This window comes from Equus quagga, chromosome 9 (assembly GCF_021613505.1).
Source record: "Equus quagga isolate Etosha38 chromosome 9, UCLA_HA_Equagga_1.0, whole genome shotgun sequence".
Classification (NCBI taxonomy): Eukaryota; Metazoa; Chordata; class Mammalia; order Perissodactyla; family Equidae; genus Equus; species Equus quagga.
The window spans coordinates 30,040,460-30,067,277 of record NC_060275.1 but is presented as its reverse complement, the minus strand read 5'-3'; the positions used below and the strand labels follow the sequence as shown (position 1 = coordinate 30,067,277).

General features: G+C 43.0%; 1 protein-coding gene across 4 annotated transcripts in view; it reads left to right on the top strand.

The window, feature by feature from the left end:
• Positions 1–26,818, top strand: part of SETBP1 (SET binding protein 1) — a 360,697-nt gene that overhangs the window by 170,831 nt on the left and 163,048 nt on the right. For all 4 annotated transcript variants that reach the window (XM_046671519.1, XM_046671516.1, XM_046671517.1 and 1 more), the window contains exon 3: positions 14,942–14,995. In XM_046671519.1, coding sequence (XP_046527475.1) covers positions 14,942–14,995 — 54 coding nt within the window. The remainder of the gene's footprint in view (positions 1–14,941; positions 14,996–26,818) is intronic.

The following is a 26,818-nucleotide window of genomic DNA, read 5'->3' as shown; positions in this document are numbered from 1 at the left end:
AGGCTCAATATGAAGCTGCTCAACAGAGTTCGCAGCTGAGCTTGAGTCTGGTGGACTATCAAGCATGTGTTACTTTGCAGAGCACATTGCCTATCTGCAGTCCCACTTCACAAGTGAACACATTGAGCTCTAGGGCTGAGAAGTGATTGGAACAGGGTCATAGCACTAAGTAACGACAGGATTTGGATTAGAATTCCAGTCTTGCTTTCTTTTCACGTTACAGATCATAGGGGCCCTTCCAATTTGCTAGTAATTTTCCTGCTGAGGCCTCTGAGCATGATGTTCCATCTCCCTGAAGTGCCTTTCCCACAACTCTCTGCTTAGCAACTTTTGCTCATCCTTCAGGGCTCAGCTTAATTGTTGTTTCCTCCGAAAAGCCTGTCTTGACCAGCCCCAAATTCTAAGTCAGGTATCTCTCCATTAACCCTCTTGTCATACCCATACTTTTTTTCCTCATTTTTTTCCTTGACTTTATTACAACTCTACATTACACTTATTTTTCGTATTCAAAAATAATGCTGTCTCTCTAGTTGGATCCTTGGGTTCCATGAACCCAGGGACTGTATCTTATTTGTTCATTGATGTATCCACAGAATACAGGACGATACTTGGCACTCACAGGGGCTCAATAAGAGAAGGCTGACATTTATACATGAATGGAGCAGGCAGACAAGAGGGAAGATTGAGTCTATAGGTGAGGGAGCTCACACCTAACAAATTCAACCAGGATAGAGATGAACCAGGTCCAGGTTCAGCACTGTCTTGGTCTGCTCAGCTGCTATAAAAAAATACCACAGGCTAGGTGGCTTATAAAAAACAAAATATATTGCCTATAGTTCTGGATGCTGGAAAGTCCAAGATCAAGATGCCAGCTGACTTGGTGTCTGGTGAGAGCTCGCTTCCTAGTTCATGTCTCTCTTCTCACTGTGACCTCACATGGAGGAGGGCAAGGGAGCTCTCTGGGGTCTCTTTGATAAGGACACTAATCCTTTCATGAGGGTCCCACCCTCATGACCTAATCACCTCCCAAAGTCCTGCCTCCAAATACCATAACACTGGGGGTTAGGGTTTAACATATGGATTTCGAGGGGACACAGACATTCGATCTATGGCAAGCAGATTCACTGCATTTATCTGGGATATCCTCAGGTATATCTTGAGTTCCAGAGGGTGTAGATTTCCCCTCATGGCCTACAAGGTGGATAAATCCCAAACACCTTTCCAACTCCTTGCCCAGGACATCCTCCGCATACCTCATGCTCTAACCAGGGCAAGCAGGGCATGAGCCCACAGACCCTCTGTGTGCTTCATGTTCTGCACTGAAGCTCTCAGTTCTCAGCCACCCTGAGATGCTCATGGGTCACTGCACATGCCTACACCACCACAGTTACAATTGACAGGTTAAATCATTATTAGCATTACCGTTCTTATTTTAATTTATTGTCTGTCCCATTGAAAGAAGGGACTTTAATTTTTTACTATTATATCCTCAGTTCCTAGAGAAATAAGTATTTATTGAATGAATTTATGGGATGACTCTTGGCATCCTTCACATTTACTGCATTCAAAAGCTTGGCTTACCTTACACCCAGATGGGCACAGAGGGCATTTAATTTCTGAGCTTATTGGAATGTTCCATGTCATACAAGTCACCGGGTCTGAGTCCCAGTCCAGTTGTTATTCGTCTTAGGCAGATAGGCTCATGGGCACATGTATTCCCAACTCTGCAATCAGTGGCTTCAGGTTGGTAGCTTGAGACGGTGGGAGTATTTTCCCTATGGAAATTAGCAAATGCCTTACATCGGACCTTTTTTTTTGCTCCCAGAGTCAGTTGTTAAAGGTTTGGCAACACAAGACTAGTTAGTATCGGTCACTCCTCCCACTGGCACAGTGTGCTGAGATCTGAGAGTACTTTGTCTGAGGGAGGCTTTTTTAGGCTATAGGGTGATGACACTGGGAGCCGTATCCAAGGAAGACGAGTTGAAAGCACTTGGGATATTCTGCTGGGATTTATGGATACGGTACTTGTCATCAAATGTATCAGTGACAGCAGTGGTGGAGGACTAAGCATGCTGTGATGTGTACTTGTGGGCAGGACTGGAGACTGCAAGGGAGAGGATGAGTCTGAAAGCCTCTGGGCTTGGTGTCTGGCTCCAACTTGAGATGTGGGGCTCAGAGTGGGCTGCTTGTTCATCTGCCTGTTTCCTCCTCTGTAAAATGGGGTTCACATTCCCTAGTTAACAGGAAGATCATGATGGTAAAAAAAAGCAGTTAGTTCCTGTTCCTCAGAACTAGTGGGACGAGTTTCAGTGAGGCATATTTCAACTGCATAAAGGTAGAATTTGCTGAAGACGATTGCTGTGGCACTAAAATAGTAAGTACCGCTTCCTCAGAACTGTTCAAGCTGGGTGTCCATCTGTCAGAGATGTTGGAGAAGGGGATTCCTGCATGGGAGGGGGACTGGTCTGGATCATCACCCCCAAGATCCCCTCCGCACTAAGACTTCTAAAGCCAGGAGCATGGCCCTGGGCAAGTCACTGACCAATTTTTTTTGCCTCATTTCCTCCATCTGTCAAACAAACAGGATGGTTTCTGTCCCTACTTGTTTTTCATTGTTATTGGGATGATTAAGTGAGATTGTCATTTGAAATGTTTTTAGATCTAGGGAATAAAACTATTTTGCCAATCTTATACTTCACCATTCTAGTTATAATAAAAACACTTTATACCTTGAAATAGGGCAACATTCCCTGTGACTTGATAATAAATAATGCCTGCCATTTTGCACCCAATCAATTATAGAGGGTAAATAATTAAAAGACAACCCTATTGTCAGATTCTTATGAATTTTATGTGGAAATAAGAAGTAGGATGCTTGTTAATATCCCATGAGGTCAAGGAAAGCCTTAAGGTGAATGGAGAGATCGTGCCCCTGCTCTTGACACTCACATGGCTTTCATTTAGATATGGCAAAGGTATGTGGTTGTACACAGCTAGATGTGACATCTCTACCCTCTTGCCCCTTTTTTATCCCAGAGTCAGGCTTGCTTCATATAGCTCCCCAGGTAGCAATGGGCCCTCTGCCCTCCAAATGGAGGGCCTCTCTCACCTTTATTCTTTGCTACCGATCTGGAATTGCTTTTTATCAGAAGACATAGGGACTCTAATTTTTCTTGCCATATTAGAAGTGAAGCACTGCAAATAGCTATCCTGAGAATAGTTTCATAGTGATTGTGGTATAATTGATTGATAATGGATACTTTCCTGAAACCAGGTTTGAGTAGGAAGAGATGTAGAGAGAAATCAGATCTCTTACTTTCTGAAAGACCAGTGAGAAATGGAGGCCATGGATCCTCCTAAAGATACACTTAGACTTTGCCAGCTGAGAAGTTCTGCCCAGAGTGCTACTTCTCCTTACGTTCTACCACTCCGCCATTTTTGCTATGATAACCCATGCCCAGGACCTTTAGTAATAGACAGTTTGTGTGAAGCCTGATAATGACTTGGGTGAGTGGCAGGGCCATCCATCACCTTTCCCAGATTCACAGGCTGTCAGATAGTGAAGTCGTCACAGAGTTCTTCATGTCAGTAGTGGGGAATACCAAGGGCCAGTCAGGCATGTGACTTGTCCAAGGTCACAACTAGCAGTGAATTGCCGAGTGTGGCTGCAAAAGTGAACATCCCTAGTTTCTGTGGCGGGCCCTTCGTCTGTGCTCTAAATAAAGGACTTGGGCATGTGATTACTCAAGGGGTCTCAGGCTGAGTTAGCAGCTGCTTCAGTCCTGCTGATGTAGCATCTGTGTGTTACATTCATGTTGCTCAGTCTCAGTCGGCACTGTATAGAGATGTCCCTCAACTGAACCAGCCAGAAATTCAGGGCAGGTTTGTCCAAAAATGGGTAGAATGTGAGTCAGGCACACATATGATTTCAGGGAGAACAATTCAAGGATATCTTATTTGGGGAAGTGATCCAGGGAGATATAATCCACATTTGGTTGAGCCATTCTGATGAGAAGGAAACTTCTATTTCCAGCTACCTCTGTGAGATGAACTTGTTCTTGAGAATGAAATCACAAGAAAACATTTTTAGCAAACTGTAGTTGAGGCAGGACTGTGTGGAATACAAACAGATACATACACACCCCAGAAAAGAATAGTTACTGGTGAGCCAGCTGTTTTGAGAAGTCTGGTCTGAAATAGTAGATGGGCAGATTTTTAACAAAGTACCAGATATATAGTCTAAGAGTCATGCTCCTTCAAAGTTGTGCTAGGAACTCTGTTATGTTTTCCAAGGGTATCTGTTTGCTGAATATACCAGGGATCATCTTTAGAAGCTGTGGCAGACCCTGTAGAATATCTTCAACAGTGAAGAATTATTTTGGAGACAACCAGATATCTCAGTGCTTAAAGAACTTCCATGCTAGCAAGTGGCAAGACCAAGAACTCAGCACTTACAATGTCTGTAACACTAAGGCAAGAGCAGGGTCTGTTGTGGAAGGGATTGCACAGTGGTGGTACAAACAGTTTTCAAATAGCAGTTCAAAGAGATTTTTGTTTCAACCAGTAGCAAAGCATATAAACAAGCAAGTTCCACTTGGTTAATTCAAGTAAATAAGCAAATAACCTGATCGTACTTCTTTCAAAATACTCAGTAATCTTTCTGATGAAAACCATAAGCAGAGGTATTTGGTAGACAAAGACTCGTTTTACATTTTTAGTTTTGTGAAGATTGTTTCTTGCCAATGAGAGGAAGAGCTTGGGTTTCACTTCTGCATCTTTGATGAAGATGGTTGTCTGTCTTCCCTGAAAATCATACCTCCTGCTGTCTAGCGCCTTCATTTTGTCGGGTGCAAAACTGTCCTTACCACTTGTGCTCCTTCTAGTTCTCATGCTATGTTGGATTTGACGATGACATAATAGCATGTTTCATGCCTGTAGTAACAGAGATAGCCTACTTGGGATTTCCCATTTTTCTGTCTTATTTATTAAAAGTGCCCATCTGATCATAATGATATTATTCTTCTTTGGGATGCAACTATCCCCTTCCCATGATTGATTACCCTTTTTGATTAAAGCCTGCCTCATTGTGTCTTAGCTCATGTCTCTAAAAGGCAAAGATCTTTTGTAGGTGGCATGAGGTTACCCATGACAGCATTTAGATTACTGGCACTGGCACACATATGGAGTAGTTAAGAATGAACATAGGCTTTGGTTTCATATGGAACTGAGCGTATTCTCTGGGTCTGTCAGTTACTATCTTGTGACTTGAATAAGTTATTTAATGTAGCTAAGTTTCTGCTTTCTCATTTGTAAAAGGGGTACACTCATTGTGCTGCCTTATGAGGTTCTTGAGAGGATTTAATGAGATGAGCTGATCCCTGGAAAGCATTTAGTAGTTTATGGGGATTCCCGGCATGTTTGATGGTGCCTGGAATTGGTATGCTCTTATTAGCTGGAAGGAAAGATGGAAGAGAGGAAGGAAAGAAGGAAAGGAAGCAGGGAGGGAGAGGAGGTAACTGATTAGGGAGAGAAGAGCCACGTGATAATTAACAATGTGTGCAGCAGTGTACAGTGTACAGTGCAGACTTTAATGAGTCCTTGGTCAGCCAGGATTCAGGAACGAAGCTCCTTTGAAAAAAGTCAACTTGAGTTCAGAGAAATTTGAGAGGAAGATCAAGATCGTAGAATGTTAACCTTAGATACCTACACTGTGAGGCTGCATGGGGCTGATGGGAAGCGTGGCTCCTACTAGCATGGCGGGTCATCTAGGGGCACGCTTAGTAGTGGTAACAGTGTTGCTGGGGCCAGGGATGACTCCCTGGCAGAAGAGGGAGGGAGAAAGCACTATTCCATTTTGAGATTCCCAGTGGGGATCACGGATGCCTTAGACAGAGGACTGGACTTGTCATGATTCAGAACTGTGTTCAGATGCCAGTTCTGCCACTTGTTGCCTCCGTAGCCCTGGGTGAGTTATTTAACCAACTTGAGCCTCAGTTTGCTTGACATAAACTGGTAAAAACAATGTTATGCTGCGTCGATAAAGGGAAGAATGAGAGGGATAATAGACTTAAAGCATTGACCTGGTACGACAACAGGCAGAAGTAGGTCCTGAAAACTCAATTATTTTTCATATTATAATTGCCAAGCATTCAGGATAGGCTTTCCGGTGGAGCTTCTTCTGTTTTACCTGAGGCTTACAAAAGCTGTGCCTTCCTGAAGCTAGAAGGTTTAGCTATCACTGGGTCCAGCTTGACTTTACCCCTTTTAGATATTCACCTGTAATTGTGATTAATTGCTCCAGATTTGGCCCGAGGGGCCCAGATCTCAGCCAAATTGGCTCCACTGAGCTGAGGAGCAGAGCTTTTGACTGCAGTGCTCAGACACTCTGAAGCAAGCACCTTCTGACTTTTCCATTCTCTGCTGCTCAGTGAGCCTATGAGTGTAAATCAATTTTCTGGGATTCGCCAAGGGGATGCATTAGAAAGCTTTAATACTAGTCTTGGGGCCAAGTGAGCAGATCATCTGGTCAGTTCTAAGCAGAAATTCAGCAAATGATGAGAAGAAGGAGACGAGGATGGATTTTCCCTCAGCATCCAGCTTTGCTTGGCATATGTTCAGTGAGGGGAACCTCCTTTATTGGCCTTTTACGGACTTTGGAAATGGCCCACAGATGCTTGCAACGTGATTTCTTCATTTTATTTGAAGGAAATGCCCTACAGCCCAGATTGAGCTCCTGAGAAGCAACGTATCTTTAACTCTTTCCTTTCCTGGTAAATTAGTTATGCTTTCTTAAGTGTCTAGCTTGCTGAACTTCACATGAAGAGAGCAGGCATCACTGTCTGCAGAAAGTATAAGGAAAGGACAAGAAAACATTTTCCTGATGAGTGACTCATGGCAAGTACTAAAGGCAGTGTTCTTAAAATGAGGTCTTGTCATTGCAGCCATTCTGCTCCTAGTAGGAGGTGACAATCTTCACATCTTTAAAGAGGTGAGCTGGCTAATTCTCTTTCTCCAGGTATATTCTGTTAGTACGGGAAATGGTTTTCTCACCTATGTAGGATCTTCTCTTTTACGATATGAATTTTCAAAATTTCTTTTTTTATAAAGCTTTAAATCAAATAGTTCTTAGCATGGAAGTCCAGTATAAAGTAGCAATCCAAATTATGCTGTTCTGGATAAAATGGGATTGGGGCCAGGAACTCCCCACCTCGGCTCCTCTCACCCACCTCACAATCCCCAAGACCCTTCTGTGGAATCCAGAGCTCCCTTGGGCATGGTTTGAAACCACTGCTTTATAAGTTTTCTAGGCATGGTCTATTTTGAAGTGTCAGAAGCATTATGGAGGCCCTGATAGAACCTCTAATTCCAAAGCAGCCACGGGGCTCATAGAATATTATGATGCAGTGAACAAGAACATGAGTCAGCCAAACCAGGCTCCAATGCCGTTCTACCTCCCTACTAACGGTGTCACTTCAGAAACGACTTAACCCTGCTGAGCTACTTCTTACTGAAATAATAAATGGGAACATGAACATCCGCACCACTAGTTTATACCAGGTTTGCCTTTGTAAACTTCCCACCCAACACCACACAAGATGCCCTCCATGAAATCCAGTTTTCTCCATCTGAGGAACAAGATATTTAAAAATAATTCTACTGGGAAATTCAAAAAGGGCAAGATGAGCTTCTGTAGTTTCACTAGGTTCAAATAATGTAAAACAAGATGCATTGTCTTAATGAGTTCTAGATTAGGGCATGTAGAGGACTCTTCTTTCATTAGGTCTTGGTAGTTACAGCTCTAATCTGCAAGAAGAAGGAATAAAGGCATTCCCACCCAGAAGCTGAAATAGCTGTGATTTGGACAGCAACCAAATATGCACACCACTGTAAGAGCATGGGTTATATGTGTAAGGTTATGCATGGGATCTTTAAAAAAAAAAATGTAAAAGCTCTTTTGGCTGCATATGTAGGGAAATTTGTTACAGATCATGCCTGTAAATATTAGAACCCCATCATTTAAAAAATAATAAAAGAAAAATGTAAGCGACCAAGACCAGGCTTGCTTGGGGTTATATTCAGCCTATTATTAATCATCCTTGTTGCTCTTTTGGAAGGCAGCCTGAAGCTAAGACTGGAGGTGTCAGTGGTTTCAGGTTTAACCTTTAAAATTCCGTGAGACTGAGGGGATGTAGCTAAAGGACACTCAACCCACCTAGGATGGGTGTGTAACAGCTTCACAGCAGCTTCAGTTGTGTAACTTGCTTCATAGGCTGGTGGGAAGCTGGCTGCTTGGCCTCTGCACCACCCACCCCAGATGCCTTGGCAGTTAGAACTAATGTCTTTTGAACTGTAGGGTTGTGTACCTTTAGCTCAGATGTGGATGTGACTGCAGTCTCACTGGGATGGTGAACCCGTGTGGCAGTCTGAGTGCCCATGACTAAATTCCTATTTGAATACCAATAATGGAGAGACAGTACAAGATTGTCTCATTGCCCTCCCTTCTGTCCTTGTGATGAGGAATTCTTCCAGATAGTGTAGACAACCTCTTAGAGGTGTGTATTTGGGGGAGAAAGTGGCTGGAAAAGAAGAGAGAAGGAGAATAGACAGTCTGTTTTATCTCTTTTTCATCCATGAGGTGAGAGGGACACTTTGCTAGAAGTGTGGGGCAAGAGGGAACGTGAAATTCATTCTATTGGTGGTAAAATAAGACCTGAGGAGGTAAAAGTGAACTCATAACATATCCCATCGTGAGTAGACGCAGAATCAGGACTAGGACACTAGTTTTCTCCCTCTGAGTCTAACTCCTGCCCTTTTGTACAGCAGTGCTCCATTTATCATCCCTGTGAGGTGGAGCAACCTGTTGGTCCCATTTGCCTCCCTTATTCCGGTCTCCACATTTCCTTCTGTGGTCCTGGTAGAGCTGTGGACTCACTAATGGTCTGTGGCTCCACAGCCTGTTGCTTGGCAGAAACCTTCCTTAGCCTTCTTTCTTTTTCTCTGTCTTAACCTCTGACTTAACTTGCAGCTCTCCCCTCCCCTTTCATAATCTCCCAGTCTCCCTGGTGTTAAGGCATCCAAAACTTTCTTTGGGTTACATACATATGATTGGATTTGTTGTTCCAGATTTTTCATTGGGTAAGTCACAATCTTTCTGAACCTGTTTTATTTTCACCAAGGTAGAGAGTGGGGCTAGTTGTTTTCCAACAACCTCAGTCACACATATGATTGGATGTTTGTCTCCACTTGCTGGGATGTTGACTTCCATATAGACTGTCTCCCTTTTTTTAGGTTGAGGGGTTGGGGTGGAATGGAGTTCAGGTTCCATCCCATAGCCAAAATAAGAAGCAAGTGATGCTTCACAAAATAAAGAAGGAGAAAAAAATCCATTTCCTACAAAATAGAAGGGGGAAAGGAGAGTAGATTGAAGGGGAGGAGAGGTTAAGTAGAAGTCTTATTAAGGAAAGGATAGTATCTTCAGGAGTAACTTGAAAATGGGTCATTTATTCTCCCCAAAGCCATCTTTGCTCTGTTTCTTTATCTACCTACCTACGCACCCATTCACCTATCCATCCATCTTACATGCCATCATCTATTTCTCTGGCCCACTTAGGAGGAAATATCTGGGAAGAGCAAATGACCTAGAGGATGTCAAGGCAACCAGGCTTCAGTTTGTCCAGCTGCATGTCTGTAAGACTAAGATCCTTCTGGTCAAATGTCCAGCATGACCCACATCTCCCCTTTTTGTGTTAGTGACCCCCTTCCCAGATGCATGTGTCCTGAGTCAGCCTGAGGGATTGATGGGGATATATTGGGCCATAGCCTACCCAGGTGTGGGGTGTGTGCTTTTGGTAAGGGGCCAGCAGAAGGGAAGTGATATTCCTGGCGCAGGAGGACACAGGGAGAAAAGTGGAGCAGCCTCCTTCCTCCTTTGAGGGAAGCCTTGAGAGCTGTCAAGTTAGCAGGTGGGAAGGAAGATATTTGAGGGGCAGCCCTATACCTGCAGAGTTCTCAAGGGGATGCTGCTGTAGCTGTACTGGGGGTGACTTTTGGTGAGGGAAGCAAAGAGAGAACCCCATTCAGAGAGCAGGGTGGGAGAGGAGCCAGAGAGTAGAATGCCTCTGCATGGGAAGCTGAAGGTATTTCTCCTCTCACCTCCTTAGGGCCCCACAGCTCCCTTCATCCTACTCCAATCCTCTCTGCTCTCCAACCCACCCCTTAGGCTGGGAGAGACAGAAAAAAAATGAACTTGCGCCAAGAGCGAAACTGCAGCTCCTCAAAAATAGAAAAGAGGGTCATCATCCTAATGTTTTGAGTGTAGATTGTTCCAGAGAGCAGCAAGACGTGTCAGGAATGAGAATGGTCTGAGACAGGGCCCCAGGAACACTGCCCAGCTCCACCAGGGAGATGAAAGAATTTCCTCCTTCCTTTGCCTTTTAAATGTAATTCTGTCTGCCCTTCTCCCCCACACCTGCTCAACCCTCTCACTGGGAGCAGTGCAGGCAGTTAGCCATCCTGGGAAAAGGCAGGATCCTTTTCATTAACTTCAGCCTGATTGAAGTCCCCAGAGCCAGGGCAGATTTCATTTTCCTCCCTCTCTGCCTCCCTGTCTTGGATCCCTCCACACACAGCTACCTGCTCTGGGCAGTGAACAGCTTCCCAGTGGGATGGAAGGAGAACAGGATCACAGTAGGGAGGAGGATTTGGAGAGCGTCTAGATCAGTGTCCTTTAGGCATGCCCGTCTCTTCTTGCCCATGCCTCCATTTCCCCTGAATTTCTGTGCACATCGATGCCACCTTCAGGACAGAGGCCAGCACCTGGTTCTGTCTGGGTGTTAAGATTGGTCTAGACTGAGATGATCACTAGTGGACATTTCTGCAGAGGAACTAGGGGTTAAGGGACCCACCCCATCCTGTTGTTAACTGGCAATGGGATCTTAAAGAAGTCACTTATCAAATTCTTCTGCAAAGTAAGGACTTAGTCTGGAGTTCTAAAATTTATTACAGTGGCAGAACATTTGATCCCAAATGAAGTTGCATGCATGAAAGAGGGAAAAGTAGAGCCACTGGCTGAAGGGAGGATGAGAGGCAGATACAGTAGGGTCCTCTGTCTATACCACCTTCCTTTACTCTACTTCCCCAGCAGAGGTGGCTCCTGAACCCTCAGGGACATGAGGATTTCCCCATCCACCCAGGAACCTTCAAGTCTCTCCTTCAGGTCCTGACACTCGATAAGATTGGAAATCTTTTTGGGGTCCAGATCTAAGCAGTCTGTGATTTCGAATTTCGAAATACAAGAGGAGTTCCTGTCCGGTATTTCTAATCCACATGTGAGCACCATATTTCAGTGCAGAGGTCTGGCCCTTTTTTCTTTCCTGGGTGCAGAATGTATAGACTTCTAGGAAATAACTAGCTTTGGAAAGGGGCAACGTTTTGCAAAGAGACACCAAGGAGCAGGGCCTGCGTTTTGCCCAAGAGCTCACGTGTTTGGTTAGAGCATGGTTAGAACCCAGGGCCAGTCATGCAGGGAGTCCTGGCTGGATGGTGAGAGAAGGCAGACTTCTGCACACTGCGTTCTTTTGGGAACCACTGAGACTGGAGGTCACAAGACTTGCCTTTGGTTTTTTCCCAGGTCAGGTGACACCTGAAATGCACAGTAGATGGTGAGTGAAATAGTTCAGCAGCCCCAAGGTAAAGAATCAGAAGTTTGAGAAGTTACTTGATAATCATCCTTGACACCACCTCCCTGCATCCCCCAACCCACCATCAGATAAGCTAACATGTCTGAACCTCTGCAATGGACCCATTGAACATTTTATTGTTTCATCCACAGGAAGGGGAGATCCCCCTCTCTCTCTGGTGTGGGCTTATTCACTGCTGAGCCTCTTTCACTTTCATACTGTCCTTCCTTCAATTTAACCTTTGACTCCTACACTGAAGTATAAGCCAATATTCTCCTGTAAAACCTTCCCTAGTGGATAGGGAAGAGCTTGTTCCCATCGGCAGAGTTGATAAATTCATTCAAATATTTGAGTGCTTACTTCATGCAGGAAATGCTCTAGATGCCAAGTGCCATTTCCTCTTGTCGACTTGAAGGATGTCATAAGCCATCTCTCACACTTCTTTTCTCTAGGCTCAGCAATTTAATCACCCTAGTCCTCACTTGTAGGTTGATAGTATTCCCCACTTGGCTTATAAGTAATTTTACCAACAGGCATTTATTGAGCAATTATATGTCCAGACTCTTCTCAACACTTTGAGAGATGCAGAAGGGACATAAGATATAGACCATGGTCTTGTTAGGCACAGTCTTGTTAGGTGAAAAGAATGAAATGAAAAATACATACAACAGCACAAAACAGAATGTTAAATTATTAAGAACTAAATTGTGTGCATCTGGCTCCTTCTTAAGAGAAGAGAAATAGGATCTAAGGTTTCATGGAGGGTGGGATAGATCCTAATTTTGTTGAGCTAGGAAGATAAGGCATAATTACCAAAAATGCCATATTTCTATTTCCAGTCAAGTGGATCTGGTGATTTCTCAATCCCAAAACCACTGGTATGAGGGGATAGTGCGTATTTTAAGATGCTTTGAACACCTTTGGGTTTCTTTTCAGTTGTGGCTTCTCACAACTAGGAGGAACTAGATGTTTTGGTCCCATGCCTGCTATCTACCCAATGAACCCTGTTATAAGGTGGTGGGAGGGTCCCTGCCCGCTGGGATTCCAGGGCCTAAAGAATTTGAGATTTGATTCTTATACACTAACACATCTTGGTTGCCCTGTCCGTGTAGGGGTCACTCCCATGCCCATACCTCACCCCAGCCTTTCTGTCCCCAGCTCCATCCTAACCTGTGCTCAGCTCAAGTTAGAGGCCTAATCTGTACTGATAAGGTCTGAAGAGTGGATGGTCATTATCAATTAAATAAAAGGATGTCTAGAAGGAAAGGTCAGTCAAGGGTCATTTATAGGGACTCATGCTTTACGTTACTGCCCGTGGCTCATTTGACTCATAGTCTGGCACTCATCTTTTTCCCTAAGCTGCATCTCCCCAGCAAATTATCTCCAATGTGCTATAATTCAGAGACATTATGTTATAGAATAAAGATGGTGAGCTTTGGGATAATTTAGTTTTGGATTTAAATCCCAAATACATGCACTACCTGTGTGCCCTAGGAAGTGTATCATAATGCCCTCCCTTCCTCCTTAACATATGCTGGGGCTGGCAGTGAGTAGATGCAAAGGGGTGTGCTGGGATCAGTGGATCCCTTTTCCATCTTTGTTCTTCCAGCTGTCCCACCAATAGCGCCTCGCCCTGCCACATTTCCATTTTCAAGGCCCATTCCAATGCCATCTTATTTCAGCAGCCCCACCCTGACCTTTCTGGCCTTATGTACAGTTTGATGCTTATACTCTGCTCACACTGATGTGCACATGTTGTATCCCTCCACCAAATTGTAGGTTCTTTGAAGGCAGGGACTAAGTCTTATAATTATGTTTATCCCTTAGTCTTTAGTCAAGTACCCCAATGGGTTGTTACTTAGCTGCTTCATTACAATCGGAGGGGCTGACCTGGCTCTCTACCAGGATGATGAGCCTTCCCAGGACCTTCCATGTGGGGAATCCAGCCTGCAGGGCTGGGTGTGGGGAGAAAGGTACAGCTTTTACGTTCTCCACCTCCTTTCTGTGCTATTCCAGTCTTAACACCGCTTTACGCATCATTTTTGGCAAAGTCATTTAGAGAAGCTAAAAAGCCCAGTTGAGCTTTTCTGAAGCCTGGAGGTGCTGGAGCCCAGCTTGACTCCCTGTCTTTCTTGAACCAAACAAAACATTGTTTCAGCAAACATGAAATCTTCCTTATTTTTTGCAAACCCTCTCCAGGCCTAACAAAGCTAGCAGTCACACTCCCTGAATCAAAATAAGCATCTGCCCTTTTGCTCTTTATTTCACACTTTCCCAGCATTTTTGAATAACAATAAAGAATATGATTATTTTATTAATTAATCATATGCTTCCATCGAGTGCTTTCTGGAGAGGATGCAAAAATGTTAAAACTTTACCCTTTAATATTGATTAGGCATAAAGTCAGAGAAAATATATAAACTTGACTTTTATCTTCTAATATTGTACATGATAGTTTCAGGCATAAGCTGTGAACACCTAAATAGTATGTGAGATCAAAGGCAACATATGGCAAAGGGAAACCGAGTCATGTAGCTGGAAAGAGGAAAGGGTCATTTTTACTGCTTTGATTCAAAAAAGAAGCAGCAGCCCTCCAGAAGATGGGCCTTTAACTGTCTCTTTAACGTGTAAAATCATAGACTGCTTTGATGGTAGGAAGAAAGGCGAGTACCTTCTCCCTAAGGAAATGTATACAGTCACATGCCATATAACAACATTTGGGTCAATGACAGACCGCATATACGACAGTGGTCCCAAAAGATTAGTACCATATAACCTAAGTGTGCAGTAGGCTATACCAGGTAGGTTTCTGTAAGTACACACCGTTATGTTTGCACAATGACAAAATCAACTAACAATGCATTTCTCAGAACATGTCCCGTTGCTAAGTGACACATGACTGTATATCTATAGACTCGTGAGTAATTGTAATTCCAATTTCAGGAGTCTGTGGACCTGCTGAAGTCCACACATAGTCCATGATCCCTAATTTAAAGCACTTTGAAGAACTGTCGGCACATAGGAAGAACGTGGGAAAGGGCAGCAGAGGGAAGCAGTGAAGTCAGAGATGTGGTAGACACAAGGTGAGAAGGCCATTCAGTCTAGGTTCCTAGCTCAGAAATACCACGTTTGCCTTTTGTGATGCGGCTGCTTTAGCTCTGGATCGAGGCTACGGTAAGTCCATTGCAGATCAGTTGTCCTGGGGATGCTGTATGCAAACTTTGAGAAGTATCACTAAGGAAAACTCTTTTGTTCTTTTCCAGCTCCTCACAGCCAGTGACCTTGCAGCCAGCGACCTCAAAGGATTTCAGCCACAGGTAAGTTCCACTGATCCTTTCATGAAGTTCGGGAGTTTGAAATGTTCCATAGTCTGGTGGTGAGCAAACAAAGGTGACACCAGGGCAGAAACCCCCACCTTGGATCTCCAGCTTCTCTGACTCGAGGTGCCAACCTTGACAATGACCCCATGGCTTGCCCTCTCCCTCCCACTCCTATCTCTCATCTCATCTCGAACAAAACAACTTCTTTCTATTCTCTCTTACTACTTTATAGTGGAAAAAAATGTAGACCAAGTTACTTGGAATGTGTGGTTGTAGGTGACTCTGCTTAAGAAGGGGTAAACCAAGGAGGTGGAGGGTGGGATGCAGCTGGGTTCTCCTTCGTGTATTTCTCTTTTTTGCAACAGGATGTTCATATTTTTGTAGTCTGTGTGCAAATGCCTTGCAGTCAGTAGTCTGGCGGCCAGGTCAATCTCAGACTCCTGCAGAGGCAGATGGTTGAGTTTTGCTGATGTTGGTTAGTTTTGCTGATGTTGGTTAGGAAATGGCCACTATTATCTCTGGCCAGACTGCCGTTTGGAGGTCGCATGGGCAAACCACAAGAGGGCACAGGCAAGGGCTCTCTGGGGACTTCCTTGGCAGTTGATGAAGATGGAAAATCACCCTCCTTGTCTCTGGAAGGGACTTACTGTCTACACACAAAGACATAAGTGCCAACACACGTACACACAAATACACAGTAGACACAGAAGTCCTTGTGTTCCCCATGGACCCCAGTGTAGAAAGAGCATGTATGCAAAGAGAGGTAAGCCCAAGGCTTTGTGGGACTGTGGGACTCCGTCCCTGCCCCTGTCCCCTTTTCAACATGAAACTTTCTGTCACTTCCCAACTCAGTACCTTAAGATACCACGGTACTATACATTTGTGGGTAGAAACGTCATAGCTAAAGGCAGAGAACTTCTGGAGTGGAGCAAGTAATTTTATAGTAGCAAAAATTCCATGTATTTGGTAATTTTTTTTTCTTTAAATATGTTTCACATCCAAGAGCTCACCCTGCCCTCATTATGCTTCCCCTATGTGGGATGCATCTTGTGAGCCCCTTTTTACTTCTGGGGAAACTGAGGACCAGAATCCTGATAAGAAGCAGCCCCAGATCATACAGAGAGTTAGGTATGAAAACAGAGGTGGAAAGTGAGAGGCTCAAGGAAGAGAATGAGGAAAATAAAGGGCCCCCTTGGTGAGAGTCAGGATAAATCCATACGCCACTTTGGGTGTTTCCATCACAGCTTGTTGATCCTTCCATCAGGGATGCAGTGAGGTTCTAGAAAGAGTTAACCAATAAGCCTTTTAACAACAATTAGGAACTGGTAATTAATTACAGTGCTTATTTACATATTCACACAAACTTCCAGGTAAACTAAAAACAAAAGAAAATCAACATTTACCCATATCCTACTCATTTCCACACCTATGTTTGTACACAGTGGCATCCTAGCTAAAGTTTATTTTTATCTGAAAATTTATAAGAATGAAAGGAAAAAAGGCTTTGTGTGTTGTCCTTTTGTGGCTTGAAAAGGATACCTAGCAGAGACTGAGTTTATGGAAGGGGTGTGAGTGCGTGTGTGTGTGTGTTTGTGTGTGTTTTGGTATTGTTTCTCTCTGAGATGATCATATTTTCTCCATGTTTCTTGATACTAGATTTAAAATGAACTATTAATTTAGATATATTTGGGGTCCGTCCATCACATTCGAGGCCATGATCCTAGAAAGGCAGCTTCCAGGCTCCCCCACAGACAGCCCCACAGTTGCTGGTGCAGATGGCTCACTCCCCTGGTTCTGTCTGACCTTTCCACATTATTCCATTTGTGTGTCATCCTCCCGAGGCTGGAAGCATAAATGCACATTTTTCACTCCTCAGGATGCATGTTCCTGAGGCCAGGAAGCCCTGGGAATCTTGTGGCCAGAGTGTCATGCCCAGATCAAAGTTAATTCTTCAGTGTTATTCCTAAATCAAAAAGCCCGGATATGTCTCAACTCAACACCACCCTTTGGGGTGCTTTTCCCAACAGAAACAGAACACTGCCCACATGCTTTGGGTTCCCCCGCTCCCCAGCCCGCTACACCAAATTGTTGGCTTCTGTTGTTATTTTCCCCTTCTCTCTTTGGGTTTCAGATGAAACTGAGCCCCATGCATCCTGATGTCCACAATAATTCACGGGCATGTTCCCTTCCAAGAACTGTCACTGACTTTCAGGAGAGAACTTGTGGAGGACCCCTTCCTGGGGGAACTGTAATAGGGCCTGCCAGCTTTCACACAGTCTGGTCTGCACCTATCACTGCATGTAAAAGGGTTTTTTTTTTTTTTTTTTTTCTTGATGCCTGTTCCTGCTGCAGCCTCTTAGGGAAAATAGTCATGATTTCCTCACTAATCTTTGGTGACTCTCAGCTTTGATTGTGTGGAGAGTGGCAGCTATATCGAGCTGGACTGTTCTGTCCCTTTGCCTCTGTCCTCCTTTCTGCATCCAGATAGAGAAGAGGAGGGTATGGAAGTGACTATCTGCTTTTCTCTCCATGGTTATTAATTTGTAAAGACACCATGCTCATTCCTGGAAACAAACACATTACTTTGTAGGTAGAGCCTGATGGCGAATGCCAGGGTTGTAAGACTTGTACGTTAGCGGTGGGGCTTCTTCCCAGGCTGGTGAGCTTGGCTTCTGGACCACGCAGGGTAGCACTGTCTCCTGGAGTCAGGCCTGGGGCTGACAGGTGGTTACTATTCTCAGCACGTTTTAAAGCCACAGATGGAAAAGCTTCTGAAATTCACACCTAAACCACCCAGACTCTTCTCTTCCATTTGGTTTCCCTCCAGACACATCTTTCTTTTTCCAATGTCCTGTTCTTCTTGCTTTTTGAAGGAACAGATGCACTTGAGTCCCCTCCTTTCTTATCTTTGGATAATGGGAATTAAGGACCCTCATCCCCTTTTGCAAGACCATCCCTCTCCAATCCCCAAAAAAATATGGGAAAGCATCTCTTCCCTTTCATAAAAGTCCAACAATCATATGCTTTCTTCTCCATTTTTCTTTTTATTCTTTTTTTCCCCCTCACTATAAAAGTTATAGATGTTCATGGTAGAAATGTGAAATGGGTGAAGAGGGTCAAAAGGTACAAAGTTCCAGTTACAAAATAAATAAGCCCTGGGGACGTAATGCACAGCATGGTAACTATAATTAATAACACTCTGTTGTATATTTGAAAGTTGCTAAGAGAGTAGATCTTAAAAGTTCTCATCACAAGAAAAAATTGTAACTATGTTTGGTAATGGATGTTAACCATAAAAAATTAATTTTAAAAAAGGAAATTTGGAAAATACAGAAAGACATAAGAAAATACATCTCCTGTTATTCCACCCTAGAATATAGAAAACGGCATATTGGGGTATAGTTTTTTGATCTTTGTTATACATATACATATGCATCTATTGGATTTTTTCAAAATTGATGTTATACTTATATGCTTTTATGTTACCTTCTTTTTTGTTTGTTTGCATGCTTTCCCTGTCACTGGAAAATCTTCTAGCAGCTGGCTATTTTTGTCCAGTTGCTAGTACCGTCATTTATTTACCACTCCCCTCTTGCTAGACATTCCATTCCTTTTGCAGCTGAGATTGCCAGGAGCAATCCAAGGCAAAGGCTGGATCCAGTGCCTTCCTCTAGGATACAAATAGCATCCAGGGCTTCTTGGCATTTGTTTCTTCTTTGTTTCTTGGTTCCTACAGAGATGTGAAGATTGCTTAAACTTTGCAGTAAAGTCGTCATATATGTGCCTGTGGGCGTTTGTGCCTGGGTGGGGGATGTGGGGAAGAAATAGCCATAACTGTGGAGTCCAAACTCAGATGCAGGTTTCATGTGTCCAGCCACAGTGCTGGGAACGACCTTGAAAAGACCTACCCCACACAGAGGAAAGCACCCACTGAAGGACTTGGTCCCCACCTCCTTTATAAACTGCCCATTATCTCAGAGGAAAAGAGGATACTTCCTTTAGGAATAATGAAGTTTTACTTCAAGAGTGCCTCATACAGGATTTTGTGGGGTATGTTTAATAATGGCTGTCCTATAAAAAGTAGCCATTTTTGAGGAATTTCTAAAATGTACATTGCTGCTATGGCCAAGGGTACGTTGTAGAGAAAGGTAAGAAGAGAGTAAATCAGGACACACAGAGAAACATTGTTCATTGTAGAGAAAACAGGGCTTTTGGTCATGGACTTGCCATTTCATTCAGAGACACCCATGGAGACCTTTCTGTGGGGCTCCCTGCTGTGCACAGACTCTTCTCCAGAATTTGACAATTCTAGAAAGTTCTGCCACTAATGTTAGCTTTGTAACCCTGGGAAAGTTACTTATGTCTTTAATCCTCATTTTCTTTATTAAGCAAAAAATTTGCCCAACTTATCTGACAGATTCTTGTGAAGGTCAGATGAGACAATGTTGTGAAAGCAACCTAGCATGATGCCTGCCACGCACAGTGAATTCAATGTTTTCTTTTGTCAGAGAAGTACAGGTTAAATTATTTAAGAATTCACAGGAAGGAGAAATTGTATCTATATGGAGCAAGCACGGAAGTCCTCCAGGTAGAGGTGCCATTGTACCTGGACCAAGATAGGTGAGAAGGAAATGAGGTGATGAACTTATTCCAGGGCAGAGGAAGCCTTGATGAAGACCAGAACAAGGGTAGAGATGTTTGGGTGTGTTCTAGAGATTGGAGTGGTTTAATTGCCCTGGTTCAGAGGGAGTATGATGGAGATAATAGTTGCAAATTAAGTTGGGACCAAACTTCAGACGGTCTTAGAAGTCTGGAAAAACAGTTGAACTTTTTTTTAATGAACTATTATTGAGGTTTTCAAATTTATGCCAAAGTAGGCATAAAAGAATAATACACCTCCATGTATTACCCGACTTCTATTATCTATTATTCAACTTCAATGATAAGCTGCCCAAAAAAGCCCTGATTTGTAGTATTTGCTTATTTCTGTGGTGTAAATATCCCCACCATGACCAGCTTTAAGCTGCCAATTGTTTAACCTGCTTGCAAAGTCTTTGATAGTCAGATTTCCAGAGCCGACACGATTGGTCTCCAGCATACCGCTGGGCCAACCTCAATAATCATTACCATTGGCCAATATTACTTTATGCATACTCCCAGCTACTTTTGTTTTTAATTTTAATTTTGAGGGTAGTATTAAAAAAAATCCCAGTCATCAATTTATTTCACTCATAAATACTTCGGTAAGCTTCTCTAAAGCATAAGACCTTTTTAACAAATATAATCACAAGGTCATTATCACGCCTATCAAACTTAACAGTAATTCCTTAATATTTTCTAATACCCAAACCATATTCAGATTTCTCTGATAATGTTAACATGTCATTTTACAGTTGATTGGTTTGAATCAGGATCCAGAGGTTGGATTTTGACATCCATTTGAAGACAGTGGAGCCATTGAAGGTTTGAGGGTGGGCCAGAGTCAGAACTACTTACAAAAAGGTTACACTAGATGTAGGAGGTGTGATGAAATGAAGAGGAGGTCCAGTAATGAGCCAGTGCCCTTGGTCCGTATGAGAAGTAATAGGCAGTAGGGTCTGAAGCTGGGCTGGGTCAGTGGGGGTGTTGCTGAAGGGACAAATGCCAGAGAAGGCTTGAGGGCAGAGTCAGCAGACCTGGCATCTGCTTCACTGATTAGAGAAATAGGGGTATCGCTCACCAAAGTGGGGGCCCAGAAGGAAGTGCAGGTTGAGAAGGTGCAGGGTTCATCCCTGGACTAAGAGTGATCATGGCCCAGTGTTCAAAGGAGGAGGGCTTTGTTGTCTCTAAATGAACACTTACTCCATTTTCCTCTGGCCCCACAATCAGTTCCCCTCATACATCATCATGTGATATATCATGGTGTTCTCTGATTTTGATTGCTACAGTCGGGCTCCCACACTGAGGAGTAACGGCACGTGGAAAAGTTAGAGACTTCCACAGCTCCTCTTTTTAGCATGAAATTTTTGACTTCCCAAGTTGCTTGTTCTTCTGGGATTGATCATGTCTTTCCAACAGAATCACCATTATCTCACGCTACTCCCAGTGGACACCTGCTGCCTACAAGTTCAGCATCAACAGTTGTAAAGATTGAAGTGAAAACTCTGGATTTTCCGGAGCATCCAGCCCCTGTTGGACTCAGTAGGAGTTGCTGTTAGTACATGTTCACACTGCCTCTGGTGGAGTGTACATATGCCAATACTTACTAAAAGTGTCTATATGCCGGAAAGTGTTCCTTGAACTTTGCACATATTATCTCATTTAATCCTACAACACCTTTGTGGAATCAATAATTATATTATCCCCGTTTTATAAGTAAGCACAGAGAAGTTAGGTGACAAAACTTCTAAGTGGCAGAATTGGGATTTGAAGTCAGGCAGTCTGACTCCAACATCTGTGTTCTTAACCTCTTAAGCTCTCCCACCTTGAATTGGAACTTATCCCCACTGTTAAGATAATTCAAAGCCAGACTGACCACTGATAAGACCAGGACCTAAGCCTCATCTTCTCTTTTGTATATCGTGTTCAGTTTTCTTATCTTTGCCAGGTTCCAGGAAAAAGCAATTCCTACATCTCAGAGTAATAGAGGGAATTGCTGCAGAGTGTTTTGAATCCTTCCATCTTGGCAAACAGTCTCTGTTGCTCTCCTTTCCTTCCTTCCCAGACTCCCAAATGGAGAATCATGGTGGCTGTTGCCCCTTCTACAGGGGAGGGAATTGAATTGAGGCAGAGGTGGGCAGGGCAATCTCTCATCTAAGACACACAGCAATGAGAAAACAAATTGGCTTGTTTTTAATTCACCACATAATTCTGCTTTGTCATTTGTGGAAAACCATCCCAAAGCAAGACAGTGTATAAGGAAGTCCCACTACCAGTGCTTGCTTCCCTCCCCACTCCATTTCAAAATTGAAAGACCGAGAGATAGGGGAGAGAGAGAGAGAAAGAGAAAGAGAGAGATGTTAGTGTTTTCAGAGGCCCCCAAGGATCTAAATTAACCTCCTCATTTTCTAAAGACTTCAGCACAAAGGAAGTCTTGAAAAGAAGAGAAGGTAAAGGGCCCCCCATTCAATTAATGTCTACCCTGCGTCAGGAATATACCATGTGCTTCTTTCGTTCCCCGGTGTTTAATACCCAGAATAACGCCCTTATCAGATATTTTACTCTTCCCCTTTCACCAAGGAGGAAATCATGGTCCAGGCAGAGGAGATTTGGCTAAGCATGTATTCTCTAACACCTATGCCTGTGCTTGTCCCCAACTGGTTCCACTCAATAGTTAAAATTTCCCCAATATTTTAAACTAGCTAGGGACCGTGTTTAGATGGATGGCCTCCTCTGCTTGCTACCTAGACATTCTTTCTTGGCTCTTAGCTTTACGATACTACCCCAAGAGAGAATGCATTTAGTCAGCTAGCACACTGCGTCTATATCCTCTGACTTCTGGAATGAGGTAGATGCCATGAGTCTTCCTTGCTCAGTTCTTGTTTAGTAAACCCATGGCTTTTTTCCAAGGCCTTTCTTCAGGCTTGCCTTCTACCACCTGCCATGTGTCTTTGCTCTTTGATTCAATACTATTAAGAGCATGGGCTGCAGACCGGTGTTCGCCTGTCAAGTGTGCATTACTGATCTGCCATGAGATACATCTAGAAACAGAGAGTGTTTAGAAACTTTTATAGCAATCTGATGTTTCCGTGATATCCAAGCATATGATCATTCTTCTACTAAATTATCTTTATTTTATTGTACCAAAGTAACCACACAAAAATATGGGTTGGGGAAAAATCATCTGGCCATTCACCAAAAATCATTTGAGAAGGACTGTTTTAATTATACAGTTTTCTAGTTTTATCAAAATGGTAGGATCTAGACTCTTTGTCTTCTTCTGTGAGTTCTTGTGAATATATTTGTATTATGGATAATAGTTCCCCTCCAAAAAAAAAGAGCTCCACCTGTAAAGGTGTCTTTCTGGCCATAGGATACCTACACAAAACATGGATCTTTATCTATAATTCCTTAGCCAACCCTCTTAATTATTTTTCTTACCAAAAATGGACATATAGAACAATAATAGAGCATTTTAAACAAAAGTATTTGCTCACATGCATACACATAGCCTGCACTAAAACCCAAACTGACTGTTGCTTTTCTTCCATGAAATCAGGAGTTTCATACTACAAGTATACATTTTTTGCGCTCCCTGATTTCACAGTGTTTTTAGTAGATTATTTTGTTAAACCAGCATTGGCATTTGGTGCTGGGGAGAGAAGCTTGCCAGGTGTTTCCAAAGTGTCTGGCATTTCAGTGGAATATTCTGAAGTCTTAATAAGTTCTCCTGGGATACTAAATCTCTTTAGACTTTAGTGAATATTGTGTTTCTCCCAAGATGTTCTGACCACCTGAGGGCCGCATGCAGGTGGGCCCAACTTAAAACAAACCTAATGTGTGGAAGTTTACACCAGGAAAATTGATAGATGGCAGGTGAGTGTTGGGAGAGGAGGGGGGTTGTTCATATGCATAAAGATTTTCCCACTTTATCAAAGGAGTCAGTATAAATTATCCCTGCTAGGATATTCAAATATGGTTTAGCCTCTCAAAATCGGATCTAAACTCAACTGCTCAGAAAAGAAGTATAAACAAAGTGAGGCCAATCAGTGATGAATAACTTTAAATGTCATTCTCTTCTCTTTCAACTATAGTTTTCTCATCTATAACAAAAGCAAAACAAACAAAAAAAAAATAGCAACAAGGGTGTATGATTAGATGATTTCTACGATCCCTTGAGACTCAAAACATTTGCTTACTTTGTGCTCCCACCGTCTTCGTGTTTCTAGTTTTCTATTCTTGTTTTTCTCTTCCATCCTTGCGGTAAAGAGGCTTCAACTTGAGTTTCTGAAAAATTGTCCTGTGATTCTGCTCACTTGAGGCCTGGGGTCACTGATGTTTTGTGATATATCTCATATACCTGTGTTTATTATCAGATTGAGTTACAACATCAGATCTCCTTGTGTCTAAATTTTAATATGATGCATAACTTTGTTCTATACATTTTTAGGTCTAGGAATGACTCATGCAGGAAATGCTAATTCACATCCACCATTAGGACTTGAAAGAAGGTGTCTTCTTCTTCATAATTCCTTTAGCAGGATAGTTCCAAACATGCACCATGAGAAGGAAGGTCCATCTCTCCAACAAATGAGCAGGCTCACTTTTTAAGTCCATACCATCCTTACTGCCTGGCTCACATTTCAGTCTTCTTGTCCTCTCACCCATCCACCCAACCCCTTTCTTACCATCTTGTACCAAACAAAAGGGATCGATTGAGAGGCATCAGGAGACCCCCCACAGAAGAGGGGCCCTCATAGTGGAACAGCTTGCAGATCTCAAGTGGTACCTTCCAGCCATCTGCCTGCTTATGTTTAGAGGCCACATGAAGTCTTCAAGCAGCCTCCACCAGTTTTCTGATATTTCCCTGATAATGACCATCCTCTTCCCCTATCTCCTGTGATCTTCCTTCTACATTTCCCACCTTCCTAAAAGTATCTATCAGAGTCACTGGCAGAACCATGTTTCCAAGTGTCCCAAGCCAATGATGCAGGAGACAGGAAAACGACATGTGATGTTCATATAATTTTTATTACTATAAATGATAAAAATTGATGCTCATTTAGGAACATAACATAAATCTCTCCCACCCTGCTATATTAAATAAGTAGCACAAAGAACATTTCCCGTTTTTTTATCATTTAGTTCTTAAGAGAACCAATTCTGGGCCCAAACTGATAAATTTGAATCACAGGTTTGCCCTGTACTAGCTGTGTGACCTCTGTAAGTTATTTAACTTTCATGTGGCTCAGATTCCCCATTAGTGAAAGAAGGATGCCTGTCCCATGGGATTTTGAGGGGGATTGAATAGATAGGACCAAAGAACAGTGTCTGGCATTGGAAAGCACTCTATAAATGTGTGCCATAATTCTTATTAGTCTTGTAAGTTACATAATTGAAATTGAACGTGGGCCACTGAAGTCAGAGTTGGAGTACAAATTGTGGCTTCCCAAGACAATCTGACTAGAATTTGGGATTACTGTAGAATAAAGAAAAACATAAACAAAAAATCTAGATCTTTCCTGATCTTACCAGTTTGTTTATGACACTTATCATTCGACTGAGCAATGGCAGACACTCTGGCTGGGTGAGAATGACCCTAGAAGGGGACGGAGGAGGGCAGAGATGGACAGAATGGATAAGGGACACATAGGGACTCTTTAGCTGGGAGAAGAGAACACCCAAAAGTGTCTTCATTGATTGCTTCCTTCCTTACCACCTATGGCATTTTATGAATTAGCATTTTATCTTTCCCCCATGGAAAAGGAGTAGCTATAAAGTATTAAATATTATTTAAAACAAATGTTTCAAGAGCTTTTTCAACCACCAGAGTATTGCCTCATCTGAACAAGCCCCTGGGGTCCAGTGATCTCAGCATAATTCGGGACATCCTCTTTGGCTCTGACTCTGTACAAGAATCATAGGCACAGAGATTTATTGCCCAGAATAATCAGTGAAGAACTATACCAAAGGGCATTTGGATGGGTGCTGTACAGGGAGACTGTGTTAGGGCTCAATTTTGGGGTATTTTATGTGATAATTTTCATAACCATGCATTCAGTTGTTTCTATATTAAAAGTGAGACAAGGGGTGATCCAAAGACCACGTGCATTCTAGATTTTGTGCCATCAGACAGAGATGGCACCTGCAGTAGGGAGCCATCCTGGCCCCAGGACTCTGGCCTCCAGTAAGCAGTCCATCATCGACATGCTGACAGGGCAAGTAGCTTACTGATGGGAACGAAAGGTCTGTGCCCAGACGCCAGCCTTGTCTGTACTGTGAGAAAATACAGCTGGCTAAATTTGGCTTTCCTGCCCTTCATTTGGGGAGGAACAGAAATGCCAAAGTGGGGAATGAGGCGATGAGCATGTGTTAAAATAGAGTCTGCTTGCTTCCAGCAAAAAGTAGATGGTCAATGAATATTTGTAAAACCCATCCTAGAGATGCATGTATCAGTGGTGAAAACAGATCCCCCGACCAAAAATGCATTTATCCAAATTCTGATATTTCTCTAATGCCTTCTGGCTTTGTGCTTATAATGAAGATGTCTTCTATCACTTGTTTTATTTTTAGACTTAACAAATTTTGTGAGCCTTTTTTAGGACAACCAAATCTTTGGAGGTTTGTGTGTCTTTCCTCACTATTTTAGAGTGTAGCAGGAGTGTTCACTGCCACTGGAGTTAGGAGTAGAAATACACAGCTTTGGATTAAATCAAAGCTTGATTCACCTGCCTCCAACCTATTGCGTCACTGGCATCTTGTGAAAGGTGACTAAGGCACGGGGTCATAAGAGAATGGGGAGGATGCTGAAAAAGGAAATGCCTGTGAAATCTCAGCCTGCAGGCGTTTGGAGAGACAGGGCGTTTCATTCTTGATAAACTCCAGCAGAAAAGAGCAATCAGCTAAACGAGAGCTGGACAAATTAAATGGCTGAGTATTATTTCAAAGGAGAGCTCAGGCAGCATCAGAAATTCCCCATCAGCTGTAATAACGCCAATTACTTTGCCAATTGCAGATTCCATCGTGATGTGTTTAGCGCAATCAGGCGTCGGACTCTTGCAGGGGCCTGATGGGTTTTGTTTACTCTGAATGTGCATTTGTAGAGAATCTTTTGCACCCAAAGGCTTAGAGCTCTGAACGCGCTCTTCTCAGTCCAGATTCATACACAGCTGAGGGAGATTA